Raw genomic sequence first — 20348 nt, 5'->3', positions numbered from 1 at the left:
TAAAAATAACTTTGTATATATAAGCAATATCAAAGGCTTACCATCCAAAAATGATATAATTGATAAAAATAATGAACATACATAAAATATCAGCATTTTATAGATAATACTTTATTGCATATCAAAATAGTGACCTTTAAGATTTACATGGTGCTAGAATAACAACATATAGACTCTTAAAAAGACAAAGAAATATTGTGACAATATATTTAATATAGCCTGAAACCTACAACCAAAGAAATACCATAATAGAAAAGCAAACAATAAAAATGACCATATATATTATTGTTTTGTAATCAAAGAAATTAACAGTGCAAGAGAATCTTTCACACAAAACCTCTTCATAAGGATGCATAGGATTTCAATTTTTTTTACTTATATTTTATTTTAAAATTTCTCATAAATTATATTTTTAAATATTTTAACTTGATAGTTAAATCAAGGGTAGTAATTATTGATAATTTGTGCAGAATTATATTTAATAATTATATTAGGGGAAGAGGAAGTAATTTTAAGACATTACATTCAATACTTTCCCCACCTCCTTGTTATATTTAGCTTTAAAAAGATAATAAGGAGGTGGGGAAAAGAATGCTAATGTTCAGTCTCTCTCTAGTGACAGGACTTCTATGCTCCCTCTGTGATGATTCTAAATCTGGAATCATAATGTTCTTAAAGGATGGAAATATATACAAAATACTGTATCAAAAACGGATGAAAATAGTATAAAATGATCAATAAAACTGCGAAAAGTCCAATAAATTAACAACAAACTTTCTTCGGCAAGTTATCTATGAAGAAATTTTAATTTTTGACCAGTTTCATATATATTTTGTTGAAAAATACCTATGAAATTAGAGATTAATCTCTTTAAAAAGTATTAATATTTATTAACTCAAGCTTTTCAAAATATTTATATATAATCTAGTTTCTAACATTTATGCTGTGCTCAATATCTTTAAAATATTTTCCACTGATTAAGGTATTTTTTAATTTTATTCATATATGCATTTTATATTTTAAGAGTAATTCAGTTTTACTTAGTAGCATTTATATATGATGGGAGAAGATTGAATCTACAAACTGTTGTATTTCATTCCTCCTTCCTCCATATTTTTAATTTGAAAATGTGTTTTGAACTATTAATGTACAAAGGTTCATATTATTGATAGCAAAATTAATCAAAATGTCTTTATATATCCCTATATTGCATGCAAAATTCGATTTAGTGATAACACATCTGATAAATATAGAAAAATAACATCTTTCCATCAAACAATATTATTAGCAACAACTTATCCCTCTCTTGGGTTGAATTCAAATATATGTGGTACAGAAGTCGTCTCCGAAAAGGATGCTTTCTCTATATAGAAAATGAAAGATACTTGTAAATAATTAAATACACTTTCAAGTTTCATCATCTGCAATAAAGGGTTTTGCAGTACAAAAGGAAAATTAATATTAAAATCATAGCAGACCTAATTTATGCAGATTCATGAATATAAATATTTTTAAACTTCATTCATTTATATATAATATAAAGCAAAGAGATATTTCTTATACAAAATTTCTGAAGTGTACTCAAATATCTGGTTTACATTTGACCTTTTCTAAATTTCAAGATTAAGGAAAAACCATAATACTTTTACAAAAACTCTTGATTACATTATTTTTCAATGATAAGTACATACAAAATAGAAGTTAGTAATAACTGACATAAATAAATTAAGCTTGTTTTATTCATTAAGGGTATAAAAAATAATGATGTATTCACATTTTGATTGATTTGTGCTTTGATAAAAATTTATATATAAATAATTGTTATCTATTTACTATAATAAGAGAAATAATACATAATCTTTGATGAAAAAGTTATCTTACAAACAAAAACTTAAAATTATGTACATGAAATCCAGTTTCAGTTAGAAATTAAATAAGATTGAGTATTCCAGTTGATGTAAGCAATTTACTTTTCAGGTATCTTAAAAAATTAAATCAAAAATGCTGAAAATGTTAAAATGTAATGATTCTATAACTTAGAAAGAATTAACTTAATCATTTAGTAGAACAAAAAAAAAAGATAAAATTAAGAGATTATTTTTTAGCTCAATATTATTAATATCTCAGTGTGAAATAATTTTTAAAGATGATGTCAAAAACTGTGAACAAAGGAAAAACATTGCCGCTGGTTGAGTTAGAAGAGACTGGTTTCAATTTGAATTCTGGTAATTATTTTTCTTGTTAAAAGCTTATTAAAAAAATGATGATTAAGTTCACATTCATACAAGTTGCCAATATCCAATGAAATACTCAATATATTTTCAAATCGGAAAGTATGAAGATCAACTTCATAATCTTTCTTCACAACTAAAAATCCATATATAAAGGAATTTTCACATATTGACACTAGCTGGCTTTCTTATAATTAGCAGAAAGAAAACACATGTCAATTTATCAGAACAAGATATTAGCAAAAATATACATTTTCTTACTACCATAAAACACAACACAGAGGTCATTTAGGTGGAATGAAAAATTGCCAGTGACCAAAGATAGAGTAATGGCACAGTATTCAAATATCATTGATTATTTTTTGTAAGCAACAGCACTATTTTGTGGCCGACTATACAAATACACAGATCCCATAACAAGTGCAGCTCCAACTACAAATTGGCCCGTTAGATGAAAATTCAAAAAGTACATGGAAGTGATACAAGACAAGATAATGGCTAAAGAAGTGGCAAAGCCCTTCAAAATATTATCAGCATATTTGACAACGAGTGCCACAACAATGCCTCCTCCAGCTTGAAGTAAAATGACAACCCACACAATTGAATTATAGGCATAGAAGAAACCTTTCGTTGATACTTCATCCCTATCCATGAAGTAGATGGTCCCAAAACCAAGAGGAATTGATGCAATACATAACTGAATATTCCTCATCCACACAGAGATTTCATCCGTACTCTTGAGAATCTTTTCAAAATAAACTCCAGCAAATCCAGACAGACAGCAAGCAACAACAATAGCCACCATTCCCAAGAATGGCTTTTGTTCATGGTTGGTTTCACCAGAAGTAGGGGCATTCAGCTGAGCCAGCTGAACAATGGCCACACCAGCAAAAAGTGTAACAAGAGAAATCCACTGCTGTACACTTAACTTCTTTTTTAACATGAGAACAGAAAGAAGTGCTGTGGTTAGGATTTTAAGTTGATATGTCACCTATGATAAAACAGAATAGCATTTAAGAAATTTATATAAATTAAGAAGTAAGATGAAATTACAGAATACAATAAACTGATTTAAAACATTCAAAAAATTATCTTTAATGGAGTAAAAAAAAAAAAAATCCATAGTTTAGCAGTTTCAATAATGAGTAATAATTTTACGATTTTTAATATTATAATCTGCAAATATTGCTCAAAAGTATGAAAATGTTGCTACCCTGAAAAATTTAAATATTAAAATTTAAAACACAATAACAATCCAACAGAAACAGAAAATTTCAATTTTTGAAAAATATATTGTTTATTAAAATTTCATTTAAAGAAATCAAACAGCAGTACAAATTTACAATTAAATATATATTTTTCAATAAGATAATTAGAGGCATTTTACTTTCAAATTTATTATGCACTCATTATAGTAATATTCACTTTAAATTGAAAGCTAAAAAAGAATAATTTTATGGAAATAGAAAATGGAAAATAACCTGGCAAGTAGCAGCATCTAAATGTGTTGCACCTACATATAAAAGATTGTTCTGTAACAAATACACAAATGATGGAATGGCAACCTAAAAGTATATAAAAAACAAAATTCTTTTTTAAAAAATCAAAATGAATAAATATATAAATTATTAAAACAGTAATAAAATCAAATTTTTATTTTTAAATAATATACAAGCAGCAACTAATTAATAATTTCCAATTTTTTGTAATGAAAATTTCAGTTTATTTTCCTTGGCTTGCAATTATACATTTTATATTGCTTTTGGCAAAATTTTTTACTTCATCTTTTCTGCCCTTAAAAATAAATTCTTGCCTTTATTCTTTTAAAGATATTCTGATTTGCCTAAATTAAGTTTCTTTCAATTAATTAAATTCTTGCCATGAAAAAATATATTCAGCTTACCTTTAATGTGTCAATGGGTTGCTTAAGAATATCTTTTTTTAAGACACCTATAAGCAACCAAAAGTTTCCTTCTTCAAATCCAACCATGAAAAGGCAAATTAAAAGCTTCAGGATCTCTGCCATCACAACAGCCGTGCTTGATATAAATAATTCTTTCTGCATCCGTGCATACCGCATCATCAAATTCAAAGAAGCATTTTGCAATGTAAGAGTAGCCAATGATGCATATTTCATCATGTGTTTTGCCTCTATATAAGAAAATTATCTTTTAATTATTTCTTTGAGAAATTTCTCTTTAAGATTGAAAATAATAATTGCAATTTTCATTCAGAAATAATAAAATGTCAATTTTTGACTTTGTCCTTAAATTTTACTGGGACGGAGAGGGAGTATGGTATAATTCTACCACATGCATTTAACATTCATGTCTTTCCTATTTACATCTGCATGTTATTCGTTTAAATAAATAAGGAATGCCTTTATTCTCTATATTGAAAATTTTCCTATATCAGCTTAAATAATAAAGCTGACATAGAAAAATTTTACACAGACAGCTTTTATAAAAATGGCATACTTTTAAAGCAATTGACTAAATTTCTTATCAACTCAAAATTTTTAAAACTGATAACTATGATTTTACTTATAAGTTTCAATTCTTTCATTTTTTTTTTTTTTTTTTTTTATGAATAACAAGGTAAAATCAATAACAAAATAGAAATATTAAGTTATCTAGCTATACACAGTGAGTGCACCGGACATATATATAGGTTTCTTATTATCATCAAATATTGAATATCAATTGAGCAAATTTCTAAATTAAAAAAAATATATATGTAATTGCAGAAAAAGGCAGAACAAAAAAAGGAAGAGCACCCAGAACATTATTAAAATTGTAACCATTTTATTAAAATGTCTAACAATACAATAAATACAAGTTATGCCAGATTTTTATGCCATTAACAAATTATACATGGAAGGGATGTTTATATTTCAGAATATACATAAAAATATTAGTTATATTTAATATTTAAAGAAAAAAAGAAAAGTTTAATAACATTTCTAAAGATAAAAATTGTTTTAAAGATTTTTTTTATCTGGAAGATGAATTATATAATAATTATAATAATGTACTAAACCATTCATGTACACACAAAAAATGATAAATACTAATTTTATAAAGCAATTTCTATCATCAATAATGTAAGTTTAAAGGTACAGATTATTAGTTTGATATGTTATATATATATTTCTCATTTTAAAGGTGCAGTAGTTTGATTTGTCATATATTTCTTTTCTTTTTCGTATTAAATCTTTCCTACAGCATATCTTGCTATGCATGTTTAGGCATGAAACACAGGTACTAAAATTCTCTTGGATGGTTTAATTTCCATATTAATTGTGAAATATATGGCTTCTCTGGGCAGTGCATACTACTATTAATTTAAATGCTTCACTACGAAAACAAATCTTCTACTTAGGTATAAAGTTTATATTAATAAAATATGAATATTTATCAATATACTTCATAGGACTATGCTTTTAAAATTAAATAAAATGGCATGAAACTAGAGCAATGACTTCTTTTTCATATCATTCTAGAGCATCTAATTATGAATTTAAATCCATTAATTCCATCCATCATTTAATTCCACAATAAACAGGATAAGTATAAGGTGATTATAAAAGTGCAGCTTTATTATATATAGCACAATTTTGTGCTTAAAGACACTTTATTGGAAATATTACGAAAAAGATTTTTTTTTTTTTTTTTTTTTTTTAAATTAAACATGACCAACACAATGGTGGTCAGTCACAATGCCGGTTAGCTAAGAGTCAATAGATCACATATGAATATGTTATAGATAAGTTCCATCAAGATATAATGCTGCTAGGTACAACTGGAAATAGTCTTCCAAAATCAAATTATTAATCATTGATTTACAATACTGTGAAAGGATTCTAAATTTAAATTACTTAGGGCAGTATCATGAAAATATTAGCATACAAAAAGTATAATTTCATACATTTTTTTCATTTAAGATATCATTTGAACAAAAGATATACTATATCATACTCACTGATACTGACATTAAATAAACTACCAATTTAATTATTATAAATATAAAGAAGTTCCTGCAAAAAAAAGTAAAATAAATCCATTTCTCGAAAAAAAATATTCTAAATTTACACTCACTAAAATAAAGTTTTTCAAAATACTGAGCCTCACTTGGTGGCATTTCATATGGAGGTGGAAGTCCGTCTTTTTTCATGACGTTTTCCATCTAAATTAAAATGAATTGTAATAAGAATAAATAAATCCACATTTATGTAAATATCAGTATCAAAGGTATACATACATTTATTATCGACATTTTGTTCATTTGCGATTTATTTTATAAAAATAGTGTTTTCTAAAAATATAAATTAAATTGTTTAAAACTAATCCTCAATACACGAATGAATCTTGAAAGTTAGATAACATCACAAATTTATTTTCATATTTTATTAAAAAGCATAAAATAAGTCAAATAAATATTTATATAATAAATGAACAACTAAAAATTTGAAAGCAGATCGATATTTTTTTAAGTCAGCTTTTTGTTTTGGGCAAATCATACAGATTTACATCTTAATTTGACATGTGCTAATTCTAAATCGTGCCGGACCGAAATGAAAACATATATGACACACGTCACGAAACTAGTCTAGCAAGTTGTCTATCACAGTAAACACTATAATAAATTTGACAAATGCTTACATAAATTTAGGATTCAACATTCGAAACGCTGGAAATTAAATTTTTTACTTCATCCGTATGGACACACAATATTATTACGATAATTTATTATTATTGTTATTTATTTATTTTTTACATATTTCACTTTTACGTGTAACATATCGATGTCATTTGATGTACAACTCAACTTCACTTATTTTAGGAGTCAGTCAACTCTCAACTCCACTATCTGTCAGAAGCCATTCTTTCTTTCATCGATATCGTAGTTGAGAGACGCTCTGTATTATTTAACGGATTAACTTTTTTTCGTTAATATTTTATAGTTAACTGTTTTACTTTATTGTTGACTTCGATATTTATTTAGTTTTTACTACTCCTCACATAAAAATGGGATCAAACGTAAGTAAAGATTTCTGTATTTCTTTTAAATTCCTAAGAAATACTGCACTTATCAAAATGGCTAAATTATGTATTTTGTCTTGACGCCGGTTTTCGTATAAAACAAAGTTTTTTTTTGGTATTTCATAAATTTTTTGGCATATCTGCCGCTCGCTTGATCATTTTAGTAAATTGAGTTTTTTATTATTATTATTTTCTATCTTGCACGTTCTTAAATTTTAACAATCGGTCATTGTTCTGGTTCGCGTCTGCAACAATTTTTCTAGATTATAATGTATTTCAGCTTTTATAGGCTTTTCTAACAAATAATTTTTTAAAGAAAAATTAATATAAAATTTGATTTTATTGTTGTATTAATGTTTAAAGAAAATTCACATTGGTTAATGACCCTATAGGGTCAATATGCTGTAAAAAAGGGCGTGTGCATTTCATTGTAGTATATTGCCGCAAGAATATGAAAATGGTACCATAAGACTGTTAACGAAATTTTCTTGATTTTTTTTTTTAAATGCTAGGTTTTATCTAAGTTTACAACTTTTGTTTTTTGAATTTTATGTAGAAAGATTTCAATTGACCCTTGAGTGTTATTTGTAATATGGAAGGATAATTTTAGGAAAATGTGTATTAAAAATTTTAATTTTCTGCAAAGCTTTCATGGTGAGTCGTTCCATCAAAAGATGCAATAGCTATGATTACCTTATAGCTAACTTTTTTAGTGAACCTTAATCTTAGAAGTTCTAGTTTTATTATTTACTGCATTTCTGTTTCTATATTAGTTACAATTATGTTATGGTGGTGATAAATTTCACTTTAATGATGACATTTCTTTCAGAGACAGAGTGAACCTGAACAGTTCCGTAAGCTTTTTATTGGTGGCTTGAATTACAAAACTACTGAAGAAACCTTAAAGTCATATTTCAGTAAATATGGTGAAATAGTTGATTGTGTTGTCATGAAGGACCCCAATACCCGCCGTTCTCGTGGTTTTGGCTTTGTTACTTATAAGAATGCCCACATGGTAGATGATGCTCAAGCTGCTAGACCACACACCATTGATGGCCGTGAAGTTGAACCAAAACGTGCTGTACCCAGAGAGGCAAGTTTTTATTTTATATCAAGTAAATTTTGCATGCTATGTAAATATCAATTTGTAACTCGGGGTCAAGTGATCTGACCTGAAAAATATAACGCACATTCTGTAATATTAGTAGACATTTAGCATGGTTTTGTCAATCTTAATCAGTGTGCTATAAAAAATTTATTCATCTTTATTGATGCCGTTTCTTGTGTCATTTCGTAAATATCCGTAAAGGGCAATTTTATTAATACTCTTTGTTAGAAAGTGTTATGTTTTTAATTAGCTATAAAGTTCTATATTGTAATATATCTTTTTAATATCAAACTTATTAAAAAGATGATTTGAGGGATCATGGTTATAAAGCTAAGCTTTAATAGATGGCTCTTCAGTAGAATTTATCTTTTAGAATCTGTGTAGTTATAGATGAATTACATTATTAAAGAAAATACTGTTACTAGGTTCAATATGTATGCTTCAAATTGTGTGGCTTGATAAAATTATACTATCATTTTACTTTTGTTATAATTCATTTCTTTTTTGTGTTAGGATGCTGGAAAACCAGAAGCCCAGGTGACAGTCAAAAAAATTTTTATTGCTGGTGTAAAGGATGATGTAGAAGAACAAGATTTAAGGGATTATTTTGGAGAATATGGAAACATCACGAGTGTTAATATTGTTGTTGACAAAACCACTGGAAAAAGGAAAGGATTTGCTTTTGTTGAGTTTGATGATTATGATCCTGTGGATAAAATTGTGTGTAAGTTAACTAATAAGATTTAATAATTTAAATTATACTTTTGGTTCACTAATATTCTTCATATGTTAAAAAGGCTCCATTTGGTTATTGTTATAAAGGATAACATCTACTGAATGTTGTCGTTTAATTTTGAGAAATTAAAAAAGTTTTGTTTTTGTTATTAGAACTAATACAAGGATATCTTATAATTATAATTTTCTGATGTTGTATAGATTAATATTCTATTGATGAAAGTGTGTTGTGAATTGGAACATACAGGTTCTCAAATTTTTCTTGCCATCTGCGAGATTTTCTCTATGAAAATCTGATCTGTTTGTATTGTTTTTAATTATAATTTGATTTATCTGTGGTATTTATAGCAATTTTAAGTCAAGATTCATTAATATATAGTTCTGTAAGTTTCTGCTCCAAAAGATTTTATTGTATAATTTTTTAATACTTAATATTTTCTATCTAGTGAAAAAACACATGCTTAAGGGGAAAAAAGCTGATGTTAAGAAAGCTCTGTCAAAGCAAGAAATGGAAGATCTTAAAAGAAAAAAGGAAATGAAATCCTTTGGAGGTAATGTTTCTTGTTAATATTATTTTTCTGTTTTATTTTGGGTAAGAAAATTTACTAATAAAAGTATTAAATTTCAGCTGGTGGTGGACGTGGTTCCTGGAAAGCTGGTCCAGATAACTATGGTGGACAAGGTATGTATTTGATTTCGTTGAAATTATTTTAAGATAGTGTAAGTTTATTGAAATGGAATTTAAGCATTTTGTTTTCCAGTTTGCTAAGTCATGCATTGTTTAACTGTTACATTAAAAACTGATTTTCTTGAATATTACGTAGTTGGAATACTTTAGAAGGTGAAGGGTGTTTTATATTATAAGGAGATCACGGATAATTTTTGTTTACTTTATCAGATCATCTTGTTAAAAGATTTTTAACTGACTTTCTATAATATCTAAACTTGATTTAAAACGCAGCAAAATGTTTTCATGTCCATATTTTTTATCTGCGATCTAGGTGGTTATGGTGGAGGGTATGGCAGTGCTGGTAATGGTACCTATGGTGGTAGAAGTGGTCCTCCTGCCTGGAATGATGGTTATGCAAATGATTATCCTGCTCCTGATTATATGGCTGGTACGTATATTGATAATGCTATTTCTAAAATCAATTCTTTTGAGCCTTTTTTAATATAGGAAACATAAAATAAGATTTTTAACAATTTTTCAGAAGTGGGTATTTTTATTATCATTCTTGTCTAGATATTAAAATATTAATTTAAAAACCTTTGTACAGGTGGCTCTTCTAATGGTGGCTGGGGTTCTGATTATGGACCTTCTGGAGGCTATTCCTCTGGAAGTGCTGGTCCAATACGCAGCTCAAGAGGAGGAGGAGGAGGTGGTGGTTATTCCAACAGAAGTGCTGGTCCTTATGGTGGTAAGTAGTTACTATGTGTGTGTATATATAATTGGTTTTATGGGAGAAACCTAAATGTTAAGAATAATTTATTTTTCCTTATAGGTGGATATGGTTCTAACAGAGGTGGATATGGTAGCTACCGACGATAAAATAAGCACTTTCATCAACTTGGGTAAGTATCTACATGCTTGGTGATATGTATTTTGCTATGGTCTCCCGTTGTTATTTATTCTATTAAATACTTTCTAGAAATTTTAGATTTTAAGGGTTAATATTTAAAAAAATTTAAGGAAGATGTAAAGCCAAGAATAGGAGAAAGTATTGTCTAATGTTGCATAACATATGGCTTAATTTATTCAAAAAGCGAAGATTAAAATTTAATGTAATTAAGGGTCAAAGTGAAATTCTAAAGTGCTTAGTTCTAATTAAAGATTTGATAACTAATCATGTATTAAAATGTAGGTAATGCAATTTCCTTGGAAATTTATTTTCTCTTAACTTTAATGTTATCTTATCAAGTGTTAATGTATGAATAGTTTTACTTATTTTCCAGCCTTCTTAATGTTTATAAGTTGGTTTCTTGCATTTCAATTTAGGGAATATTTATCTCGGAAAATTATAGCCGCTGATGTAAGCCAGTAGGTGTGTAGCTGTTAGAAGAAATGAAAAGCAACCTGTTTTTATGTCTACCATCGCTTCTGGCACTGGCCCATTAGGTTATATATTTTCCATTGAGGCACGCCCCAAGATACCGTCTCATTTTTTCTTAATGTATTTGTAATCAGTGCTCCCATTTTGTCATCTCAATTCATTAGTCTCTGTATTTGTACCAATGTCTTAATAAATGTAAATTAGTGTTCTCAGTGAAGCCAGTCCTTTTATTATGTATGTTAAAAATCACTTACTATGCTCTTTTAAATTCAGTGAAAGATTTTAAATGTAATAATTTTCAGGGATAAAATTAATGTTCTAGAATTAAAATGTATAATTTTACTTTTTAGCTAACTTTATTGTTAACTTTTTTGAAGCTGGGAAAATTAAATGTTTGTCTTTTGATCTTGATATTTTAAGTAATTGAATAAAAACTGGCATGCTAATTGTCATTATTTCTGTGGCTCATTTCTGTAACTAAAAAAAAAAATACTTTCATGTAATAGACTTCCTTGCATTTTACGAAATTAAATCTTTGAAGTTCTTTTTCTTTGCCTTTTAGCACTGCATTTTTATTATAGAAATTACACATTAAAATTGGATTTTTATTTATATTCATTCAGAATAAAGACTGTTTCTCTGCATATTTTAATATTGATTTTTATTTCTATAAATGGAAAAAAGATTATAATTTGTTTAACTTGTGTATTAGCCGGTGACATTGTATCTTCTGGTTCTGGTAGAATAAAGTTGTTTTTATCCAAATAATTTTGTCATTGAGTGTTAAATTCTATTTAAAATATTCTAGTTTACAATTATCTTTTTAAAGAAATTTACTGCAATGTGTATAACAACTGTTTCTTAAAAAATGGTATTTAAAAGTAGATATTAGTGTCAGATCATTATTAAAGCACAGTGTAGGATGAGTCGCTATAGTTAATGAATATAATTATTCAGTACTGTCTATGGAATTAAAAAAAATATATAGTGCTGGTTAACATCTGGGAAATTTGTTAGCATTTTGAAGGTAATGGTGTTTGTTTCGAGTTTTTTTCTTAGTCTTTAATAGTTGGAACTAACAATCTTGTTTGTCTTTTGAATTTTCTAGAACTTTGTATTAATTGTGAACTTAATTATGGTTTAGCTAATATTTAGATGTCCAAATTAAAAAACATGGTATAAGCTACTCAGATTTTTATTGCTGTCTCTTTAACATAAATTAGTGGAATGACTGTGGGTTAATACTACTGCTTTCTTATTAAGTGTTGGGAAATCAGTGTACAGTTCAGTAAATTATTTGATCTGTAATTTTTAGAATATAATTGTAGGTAGTTTTTGTAGAATTAGACATTTGTAATCTGCAATTTAGATATTAGTGAATTTTTCGTGGGTATTAACACTAAGTATAAATTTTCCGCTACACTTTGAAATTATGTAAAATATTTAATGTTAAATAAAGAATGTCCTATGTGAAAATTCTTCTGAATTTTTTTATTTAAAAAGTATATAACCCTGCTTATTTATTACACTCAATTAACTTTAAATATTTAAATTGTTTGTGCAATTGTCTATTATCTAACATGTTGCAGTTCGTTAATATTTTGATCCATAGTTCTTGCCATTTTCAAACATTCTGAAATTCAATATTGTACCTTTTGTATATATGCTTATTTAAAAATATACTTCTATTGGCATTTTTGCTAATATAGTCTACTTCTGCCTCTTATCAGTTTCTTTCTTTTTATGGTATTTAGTATGTTTGTTCCCATTTTAACTTGCATTAAGAAAGTATCTGTCTAAAGTTGTGTAGTGGAAAATATGGTCAGAAAAGGTTATGAATAATATAAATTGAAAACTAACTAGAGAGCTTTTATGTTCCCTTGTTATAAAAGTAATTTAATGGAATTAACTTTTTATGGAAAGTGAAGAGTTATTAATGTTGAACTCGTTTTTGAATGGATTCCAACTGGGAATAACCAAGAACTTTCAGGTTAATAAAATTATTTGAGCTGAAAGTTCTTTAAAAAAAGTTAAAAGATAAGTAGAATTCATATAGGAATACTGACTTCATGATGTCCTCCACCCCCATATTAAAACAGGGTGGCGGAAAAAATGTGCAAGGTTGTAGTGATTGTTTTAAATAGTGTAAACTAGTAAATGTTACTAGCAACAACCTAATGAAATTTTCAGAAAGATAATTTCTACTTTTCTAAAAGCAGGCGGTGTGAATAAATTTTGGTTATATCTACTCTTACTCAAAAACTTGTAATTATGTATTTTTATTTAAAATGATAATGATATTTATGGTAACAGTATTGAGAAGGTTTTTGATCAAAATTATTTATTGAATATGATATTCTCTACATGTTACAAATGTAGCATAAAAGCAAATAGTGAAGTAAATAATTTTAGTGTAAAAGTATTTTTTTAAGTGCTGGGAGTATAAAGAAAGAGATAGGGAAAGAATTAAGTGAAGCAGAGTATCGGCTCAACAAATTAGAAAACATATATATAAAACAAGGCAGCTCAAAAAGGGTTCATTTAGGAAGAAAGTTATAAGTTTCAAAATTTTACAAAAACTGTGTTTTAATTCATTTAAAATAAGAGGTGTTTTTTTATTTATTTATTGCCACATTTAAGTTATTTGTTATTTTGAAGTTATTTGCATTTTAATTGTAGTAAATAAGTGATGCGTTATCTTTAAATTTGCATCTAGTATTTGTAATATAGGTTAAAATATACTTTTATTCATTTACAGAAGCTTATGTTTTTAATTAGAAGAAATAATTTCTTATGATTTATTAAAGAATGAAGATTGAAAGTAGTGTCTGATAGTTTCTTTTGTTTAAATCTTTGCTAAAATATATTATAACAATGTGTATATTCATTGTTATAGTTATGCTACCTAATGCATTTCTGATACTTATGCAAAAAAAATTAGTTATTGAATTGTTTTAACATTTTGAACAAAGATTACAAACTTTATTGCTAAATTGTTGTAACTTGTGTTGCAAGGAGAAATTTTAACGTTTCCTTGATTTCATATGCAGTCTTAAACAAAATATTAAAATTTACAGAGCCCCTCCCCCTTTTTCCGCATGAGAAATGCAATGTGCTGTTTTAATTTTTGAAGGTGTTTATTGCATTTTTGAAAAATTAAATTTCATGGAAACATGTGTTTTCTAGCTTAAATAGCTCATGAAGCTATTTTTAATAATATATATTGTACTCATAAGCCAGGGAACTTATAGTTATCAGCTGTATGTTATGGAAATTTGCTTGGGGAAATTTTTCAGTTTCTGTAACCACCTTGTGAAAGGATTTTACTTATATGAAGTGAAAACTTATAAATTTTTAATAACTTTATAAATTCTTAATTTATTGAAAATTTTAAGACTAGTCCTTTAGATCCTCTGTCCTTTAAATATTTAATATTTTAAAATGGAAAAGCTCATGTAACATATAAGTCCTTAATTTAAAATGAGACTTGAATAGTTAGTGTTAATTTCTGTGTTTACAGTTGGTTATTTAAAAATATATAATATGTCTTAACTTAGAATACAAGAATGACATTTTTGCATTTTTTGGTATCAAATTTTATCTTCCTTTGGATTGATTAACCTTCTTTTGTGTATAATTCTGATGTATTTTTAACATCTGAAATACTTTTTGTAGAAATTTATTCATTCGATAGTTCAATTAATATTAAATTTACTTCCCGGTATAAATATTTTTGGAACAACTCATCATTTTTGAATCTCTGTTTTTGTACTTCTATCTCCCATTGAAACTTCATGCCTTGACTGAAAAAATGAAATTAAAATCTTGATTATAATTTTAAATTGATCTGTACCTTTTACAAATGTAATTAATAATTTAAAAGTACTGTTGATAATATCTGTAAGAATACAGATTTATAAATATAAAAATTTGAGTTCAGTTATGTGTCACTATTTTGAATTTTCCAATTTGTTCTTGACTTTCCTTTGAGGTATTTAAATATGAATTTGTAAATATGATTTTAATGTTTCTTTTATTTTTTTACTTATTTTATATTTGGCTCTTCTTTTAAAAAGACTAGATTAAATAATTGACTTTTTTTTTTTTTTTTAATGTTTGCTTCAAACTTTCTTGAGCATTATACCTATAATTAAGAAGTATTTAAACCATATAAGCTGCTGTATTAAAAAAATATTTGCCCTCAATTTGAATAAGGAAATTGGGTAAGAAAATCTTGTTTTTGAAATTAAATATTAATTTTTTGAAGTATGCAAGAAATAATGCTTTAAAAATTGTTTAGAGCTCAAACTTCTGTATATTTATTTAAGTGAATATCCTTGCAGGAAAACTTCTATAAAGAAACTATTTTTTAAAAAAAGTCTTAAAAGCATCGATCTGATTCTAACTTTCAGTCAATTCAAATACTATTTATATTGACAATTGTCTAATTTAATTTTAATCAGCATCCTTTCACTTCTTAAAAAGCATAATGAAATCAATTGTTCATTCTATCTAAATATAGATTTTAAAAGCTATTTTAAATATTAAAATAGCTTAAATTAAAACAATGTGACAAACCCAATAATTTTTACTCTTTTTCCCGCATGCTTAGTGAAGAAGTCTACATTAAATAAAATTTTCAGCCAAAATTAAGATGGGAAATGATTTAATATGAAATATCAATTTTTGAAAGAAACGGATCGCTTCTCTTTGTTTTCGAGCTGGGTATTTAACATTTGTTGCAGTTTCTTTATTTCAGGGTGTAATGCAATTTTGCTATAAAAATGATGAAGAAATAAGGAGGTCACATCATTGAGGACAGGTGCTAGAGCAGATAATTATATCCTAAATCATGGTCATTATGCGAGGTCTGAAAAGTATATTATTAACTTTATTCTGAAGTAGGGTTTTGCCATCTGATCAGGTAGGATATTGTCACTTAATACTTTAATACTATTTACTTAAGGTATCATCAAAAAGAAATAATAAGTTTAAGCATTATTCTTTTTTATATATATACAGTGCTGTAAGTTTGTTTCTGTAGCTGTAAGGGATATAATTTTTAAAGTTAAAGTAGATTTCGTCATTAGGCCTAAGTCATTTCTGAGCTTTTTAATTCCATACATTTTGTAACGGGATTTCTGAAAAATAGTAGCACTGCATATATTTTAATTATAATTTTATTTCCATAATGTCATTATCTTTTCTCTTATAGATACAAGACTATATTCATGGTTTTTTAAAAAATGCTAAGCATTGAATAATTCTTATGAAGGTGGATATAAGGTATTTTATTGTCTTATTTTATACTGTTTCATTCATTTCAGAACTGATCATCACTTTTCATGTCTTTTTAATAATACCCTAAATAGCTGTTTCTAACTTTAAATTTCCTCATGTTTTAAAATTTACATCTGGATTATTTTTTTAACTCTAACACTTTTTTTAAAGACAAAACTATAAAACAAAATAGAATTGATGTTAATAAATCTTTATTTTTTTCTGGTTAGAAAGTATGTTTTCTATGTCAATTTTTTTTGCAGGTCTTGGTTAGTCAACTTTGATATCTTGAGGTGGCAGATTTGTAACATCAGGCTTGAAAAAGCTTTTAAGGTATGCTTACTTTAAGATTTATTATTTATAAGAATATATAAATACTGTGATTTCAAATCTGCTCTTAGGTAAATTGAAATAAAAATGGTAATTTAAATTATTTAAAGTGCATTTTGCATAATAATGACTTGTGGTGGGGTCCCCCCCCCCCTTCATAAAATTAGCTGTTGCACCAAAAACTTAACTTTGTTTGGAGAAGTGTGTCTGATATGTTTCAAATTATTGAATTTTTCAATCTGATGTGGTGATTGTATTAGTTTAAAATGTAAAAATCTCTTCTATCTTTTAAATTTCCTAAGTGTCCTTTATGTTATTATAGAGAATTAAATAGTTATAAATGTATCAAATAATGGGGTATGCAAATGCTTATGTCGATAGATAAAAGGAACTTTTAAAATTCCCAACATTTATAATGCTTAAGTGTGTGTCATATCTTGATTTCCTAGTGCTTCATCTCCATTGCAATTTCAGTGCTAGAATTTATATTGCTCCATTTTTTAATTTATTTTTTTATTGCATAAATTAGCTTTTAGTAATTTATGCAATAAATAGCTAAAAGCTATTATTGCAGATCTCAGCAATTCTTTTTTCAGTAAAGAAAAGTTTTCCTGTTGACCGACTTAAATATAAAATTTGACCCATCCTTTTTACTTTCAAAAATATCTAAAGATAGTTGCATAAGCATATTTAAAATCTTATCTTGAACTCTTATATATATATATATTTTCTTTTTCAGAAAGTGCTGAAGATCGGAATATTTCCTCGGTACTATTCGAATGAATTGCAGAATATGAAGACAATGAAGTGTAGTTGGCGTTTAAATAAAAGATGAATTTTATTGGCGAGATCTGTTTATTTGTTTCTTTTTCAATTGTTTACACCACCCCTTTTGAATGATTTTGTGAAACATGTTTTGTTTTTTAATAATTTGCCCTCAAACTGTTGAATTTGAACTAAATGCTGTAGTGATTAAATATTGTGATTGTGTCAATATTGAATGGTTGTTTTCTTCTAGAAAACAATTACATTTTCAAAATGGTCCAATTTCTTACTATTTAAAGCAAATAGGATATATAATAAAAGTTAAAGTAAAATCTTTCTTAAGTTTGTATTATACATTTGTTTTCAAGGTGCGTAGCGTCATCAAAAGTACTTAATTTTGAAATAAATTCTTTAAAAGATGCTTGAGTTTCTCAAGAAATGCAAAGAATTTTTCTCCACCACCTTCATGATTGCAAATGATTGTTTATCTGATGTATAAAAGTGCACAAACATATTCCTGGGTGAAACGGGCCCTTTTTTGTATCAATTGTTTCAAAATCTTTTATGTATCAAAGAATACACAAATTGGTCCGATCCACGGAAAATAATACAGCATAATGAATTTATGGTACGCGAAAGAGATGTATCGAACATAGAAGTTGCTCTAATTTACAGTGAAGCATCTTTATAACACATTCCATTGCCATTCTTTTCATTATGTCGTTTTGGAGCAATTCATTGGACGACCTTTTAAAGGGAATTTTCTGTACCATATTGAATTGAAATTCATTGCAGTTGTCCCTAATCCTAGTATGAATAGGTTTTAATTCGAAGCAATACATTTTCGATAGTCGCGATTTGTTTCGTGTTTTATGAATGTCACCATCCATCTGCAAATGATTTATCAACCAATCTCGCCAAATTTTAGTCTTTATTAGGGGGACTGCTATACCCAAGTCCGATTTTTTTTTTTTTTTTTTTTCACTCGAGTGAAATATCTTGTTACATGTAAATGTTTGTCCTGATAAACGCGCATCGTAACCATTGAAATTAGGAGCATGTAATTTGGGATAAGAGGCTCATCATGAAAGGATTTTCTAACATTTTAATTCGAAGTTCGGTTAAAAAATAAAAACAGAATTTTGGCATTTTCGTCATAACATCAAAGCATAGTACCACACAAAATGTTTTTTTCCCCCGTTATAAAGATTTTTTTTAAAAAATACCTTTTCAATTATACCAATTTTGTTTGAAGGAATGTTTTTTTTTTGTTTGTTTGTTTCCCCTTTAATTTTAGTAATTTTTGACACAATTTCTAACAATGCTTTTTATTATGAAATTCGAAACTATATCATTACTTCTTTGAATTGTTGAGTCGCATTATTTTACATCTGTTAAAGTCGTAGTAAAAAAATGTAATCATTTCATTGAATAAGATTATTTGCTAAATTTGGAAGCAATGTAATATATTGTCTGGCGCTGGCTTCAAAAAATGCTTCAACTGTTTTTTTTTATTATTATTATTTTGTTTTCGTTATTTATGTAAGCTAGGACTTGTTAAAACATTTTCATATCTTCATAAAATATATATTCACGTTTTCCCGTAATTTTTTAAACTTAAAATAAAAGATGTATATCGCATATAGGTTTTAAAAAAAGCAGGCTTTTGTTAAATTCTCAGACCGTTCAAAAGAGACCTTTACTAAAGAAGTAATAAGCAATAAGTTAATTTTTATATAATCTGATCGTTTCTGAATGCTACTATTTTTTTCTATTAATGAAAAATTGACCTGAAAACGCATTTAGAATATAGCTTTGTTCTATTTTCAATTTAATGGCAGTTTTGCCATGATGGTAGCCAATCTGGAATGTTTTAGTTTTAAGACTGCAAATAAAATTGCTGAATATAGTGAATCAATGCATGACTAATTTCCATTTCAGTCATGTTGATTCTTATTTGCTATCGCATATATAAAAATCATTTACAAAATTTTTGGTCATGACATCTTTGGCTTCTACATCAGTATCACATTTTCAGAAATGATGTATCCATCTAAATGATTTGTTAATTTTAAGAAACGCATTTAAATTTTTTAACTTAATTTTTGATGATTATTCTATACTCTGTTTCACCCTAATTTGGCAGTATTGTAAAAGGTAAAAAAACACTAAAAAATTATTATTGGCTAATATATCGAATAATTTTTATTAATTATTCTGGATTTCTGAAAAGTTTATTTTGTTTGAATTTAATTTTTACATTAATTTGAAATAGTCTTCTTTATATGAGCTTACGTTCTTTCAGTTAGCATGAATAGTATTTCGGCCCAATCGATACAATTTTGTTAAGAATGTTTTGACACTGATGATGCTAAAAGATACACGAGTTTAAAGCATAGTAGCATTGAAGGGGAAAAAAGAAACCATTGGAAATTATTCATTCAAAATTCATCAAAAATTCTCTTTGAAGTAGATGGAAACTAATATTATTTAAGATACTGCTGTCAAAGATAACCCCCACCCCGAATTGGAAGGGACTTATAAGAATAAACATACTATTTTGTCTTATGTATTGTTTGTTTCGTTTCGTTTGATATTTCAACTTCCTATAAATTATCAACTGAAAGCTCAAAGTATAACATCATAATATATTAACCACTCAAAAATTATTTTTACTCAGTTTAATTTTTTTTTCTTTAAGTTTTAAGTAATTAAGTTTATTTAAATAACCTGCGGAGTGGTCTCCCAAAAACTTTCTCGCATACCCTCTAATAAGAATATTTCCCTGGAGATTGTCATACATGGC

The 20348-nt window shown here is 26.9% G+C and overlaps 2 protein-coding genes across 7 annotated transcripts; one reads left to right on the top strand and one right to left on the bottom strand.

The window, feature by feature from the left end:
- Positions 1-81: 81 nt before the first annotated feature.
- LOC129962619 (UDP-N-acetylglucosamine transporter-like) lies at positions 82-7012 on the bottom strand. 4 transcript variants are annotated; one of them, XM_056076453.1, is made up of 5 exons: positions 6893-7009; positions 6362-6416; positions 4135-4382; positions 3713-3796; positions 82-3222 (listed from the first exon to the last, which is right to left on the bottom strand). In XM_056076453.1, the coding sequence occupies exons 2-5, from the start codon at positions 6414-6416 to the stop codon at positions 2587-2589; spliced, it is 1023 nt and encodes a 340-aa protein (XP_055932428.1). In that variant the 5' UTR covers positions 6893-7009; the 3' UTR covers positions 82-2586. The 4 variants fall into 4 exon arrangements, with proteins under 4 accessions (XP_055932428.1, XP_055932427.1, XP_055932426.1 ...); XM_056076452.1 differs by lacking the exon at positions 6893-7009 and adding an exon at positions 6492-6801; XM_056076451.1 differs by having other exon boundaries at positions 84-3222; positions 6329-6416; positions 6893-7012.
- Positions 7013-7120: 108 nt separating this feature from the next.
- LOC129962620 (heterogeneous nuclear ribonucleoprotein A1, A2/B1 homolog) lies at positions 7121-17625 on the top strand. Of its 3 annotated transcripts, XR_008783932.1 has the most exons (11): positions 7121-7270; positions 8103-8366; positions 8895-9105; positions 9563-9667; positions 9745-9798; positions 10118-10234; positions 10394-10534; positions 10619-10688; positions 16383-16453; positions 16711-16780; positions 17517-17625. XR_008783932.1 is itself a non-coding variant. In XM_056076455.1 (9 exons), exons 1-8 carry the CDS (start codon positions 7259-7261, stop codon positions 10663-10665), a joined length of 945 nt encoding a protein of 314 aa, XP_055932430.1. In that variant the 5' UTR covers positions 7121-7258; the 3' UTR covers positions 10666-10688; positions 11113-11379. The 3 variants fall into 3 exon arrangements, 2 of the variants coding, with proteins under 2 accessions (XP_055932430.1, XP_055932429.1); XM_056076455.1 differs by lacking the exons at positions 16383-16453; positions 16711-16780; positions 17517-17625 and adding an exon at positions 11113-11379 and having other exon boundaries at positions 8109-8366; XM_056076454.1 differs by lacking the exons at positions 16383-16453; positions 16711-16780; positions 17517-17625 and adding an exon at positions 11113-11379.
- Positions 17626-20348: the final 2723 nt, after the last annotated feature.

The sequence above is a fragment of the Argiope bruennichi genome, chromosome 3 (genome assembly GCF_947563725.1).
Source record: "Argiope bruennichi chromosome 3, qqArgBrue1.1, whole genome shotgun sequence".
NCBI classification, from domain to species: Eukaryota; Metazoa; Arthropoda; class Arachnida; order Araneae; family Araneidae; genus Argiope; species Argiope bruennichi.
This window is presented reverse-complemented; position numbering and strand designations above follow the sequence as displayed.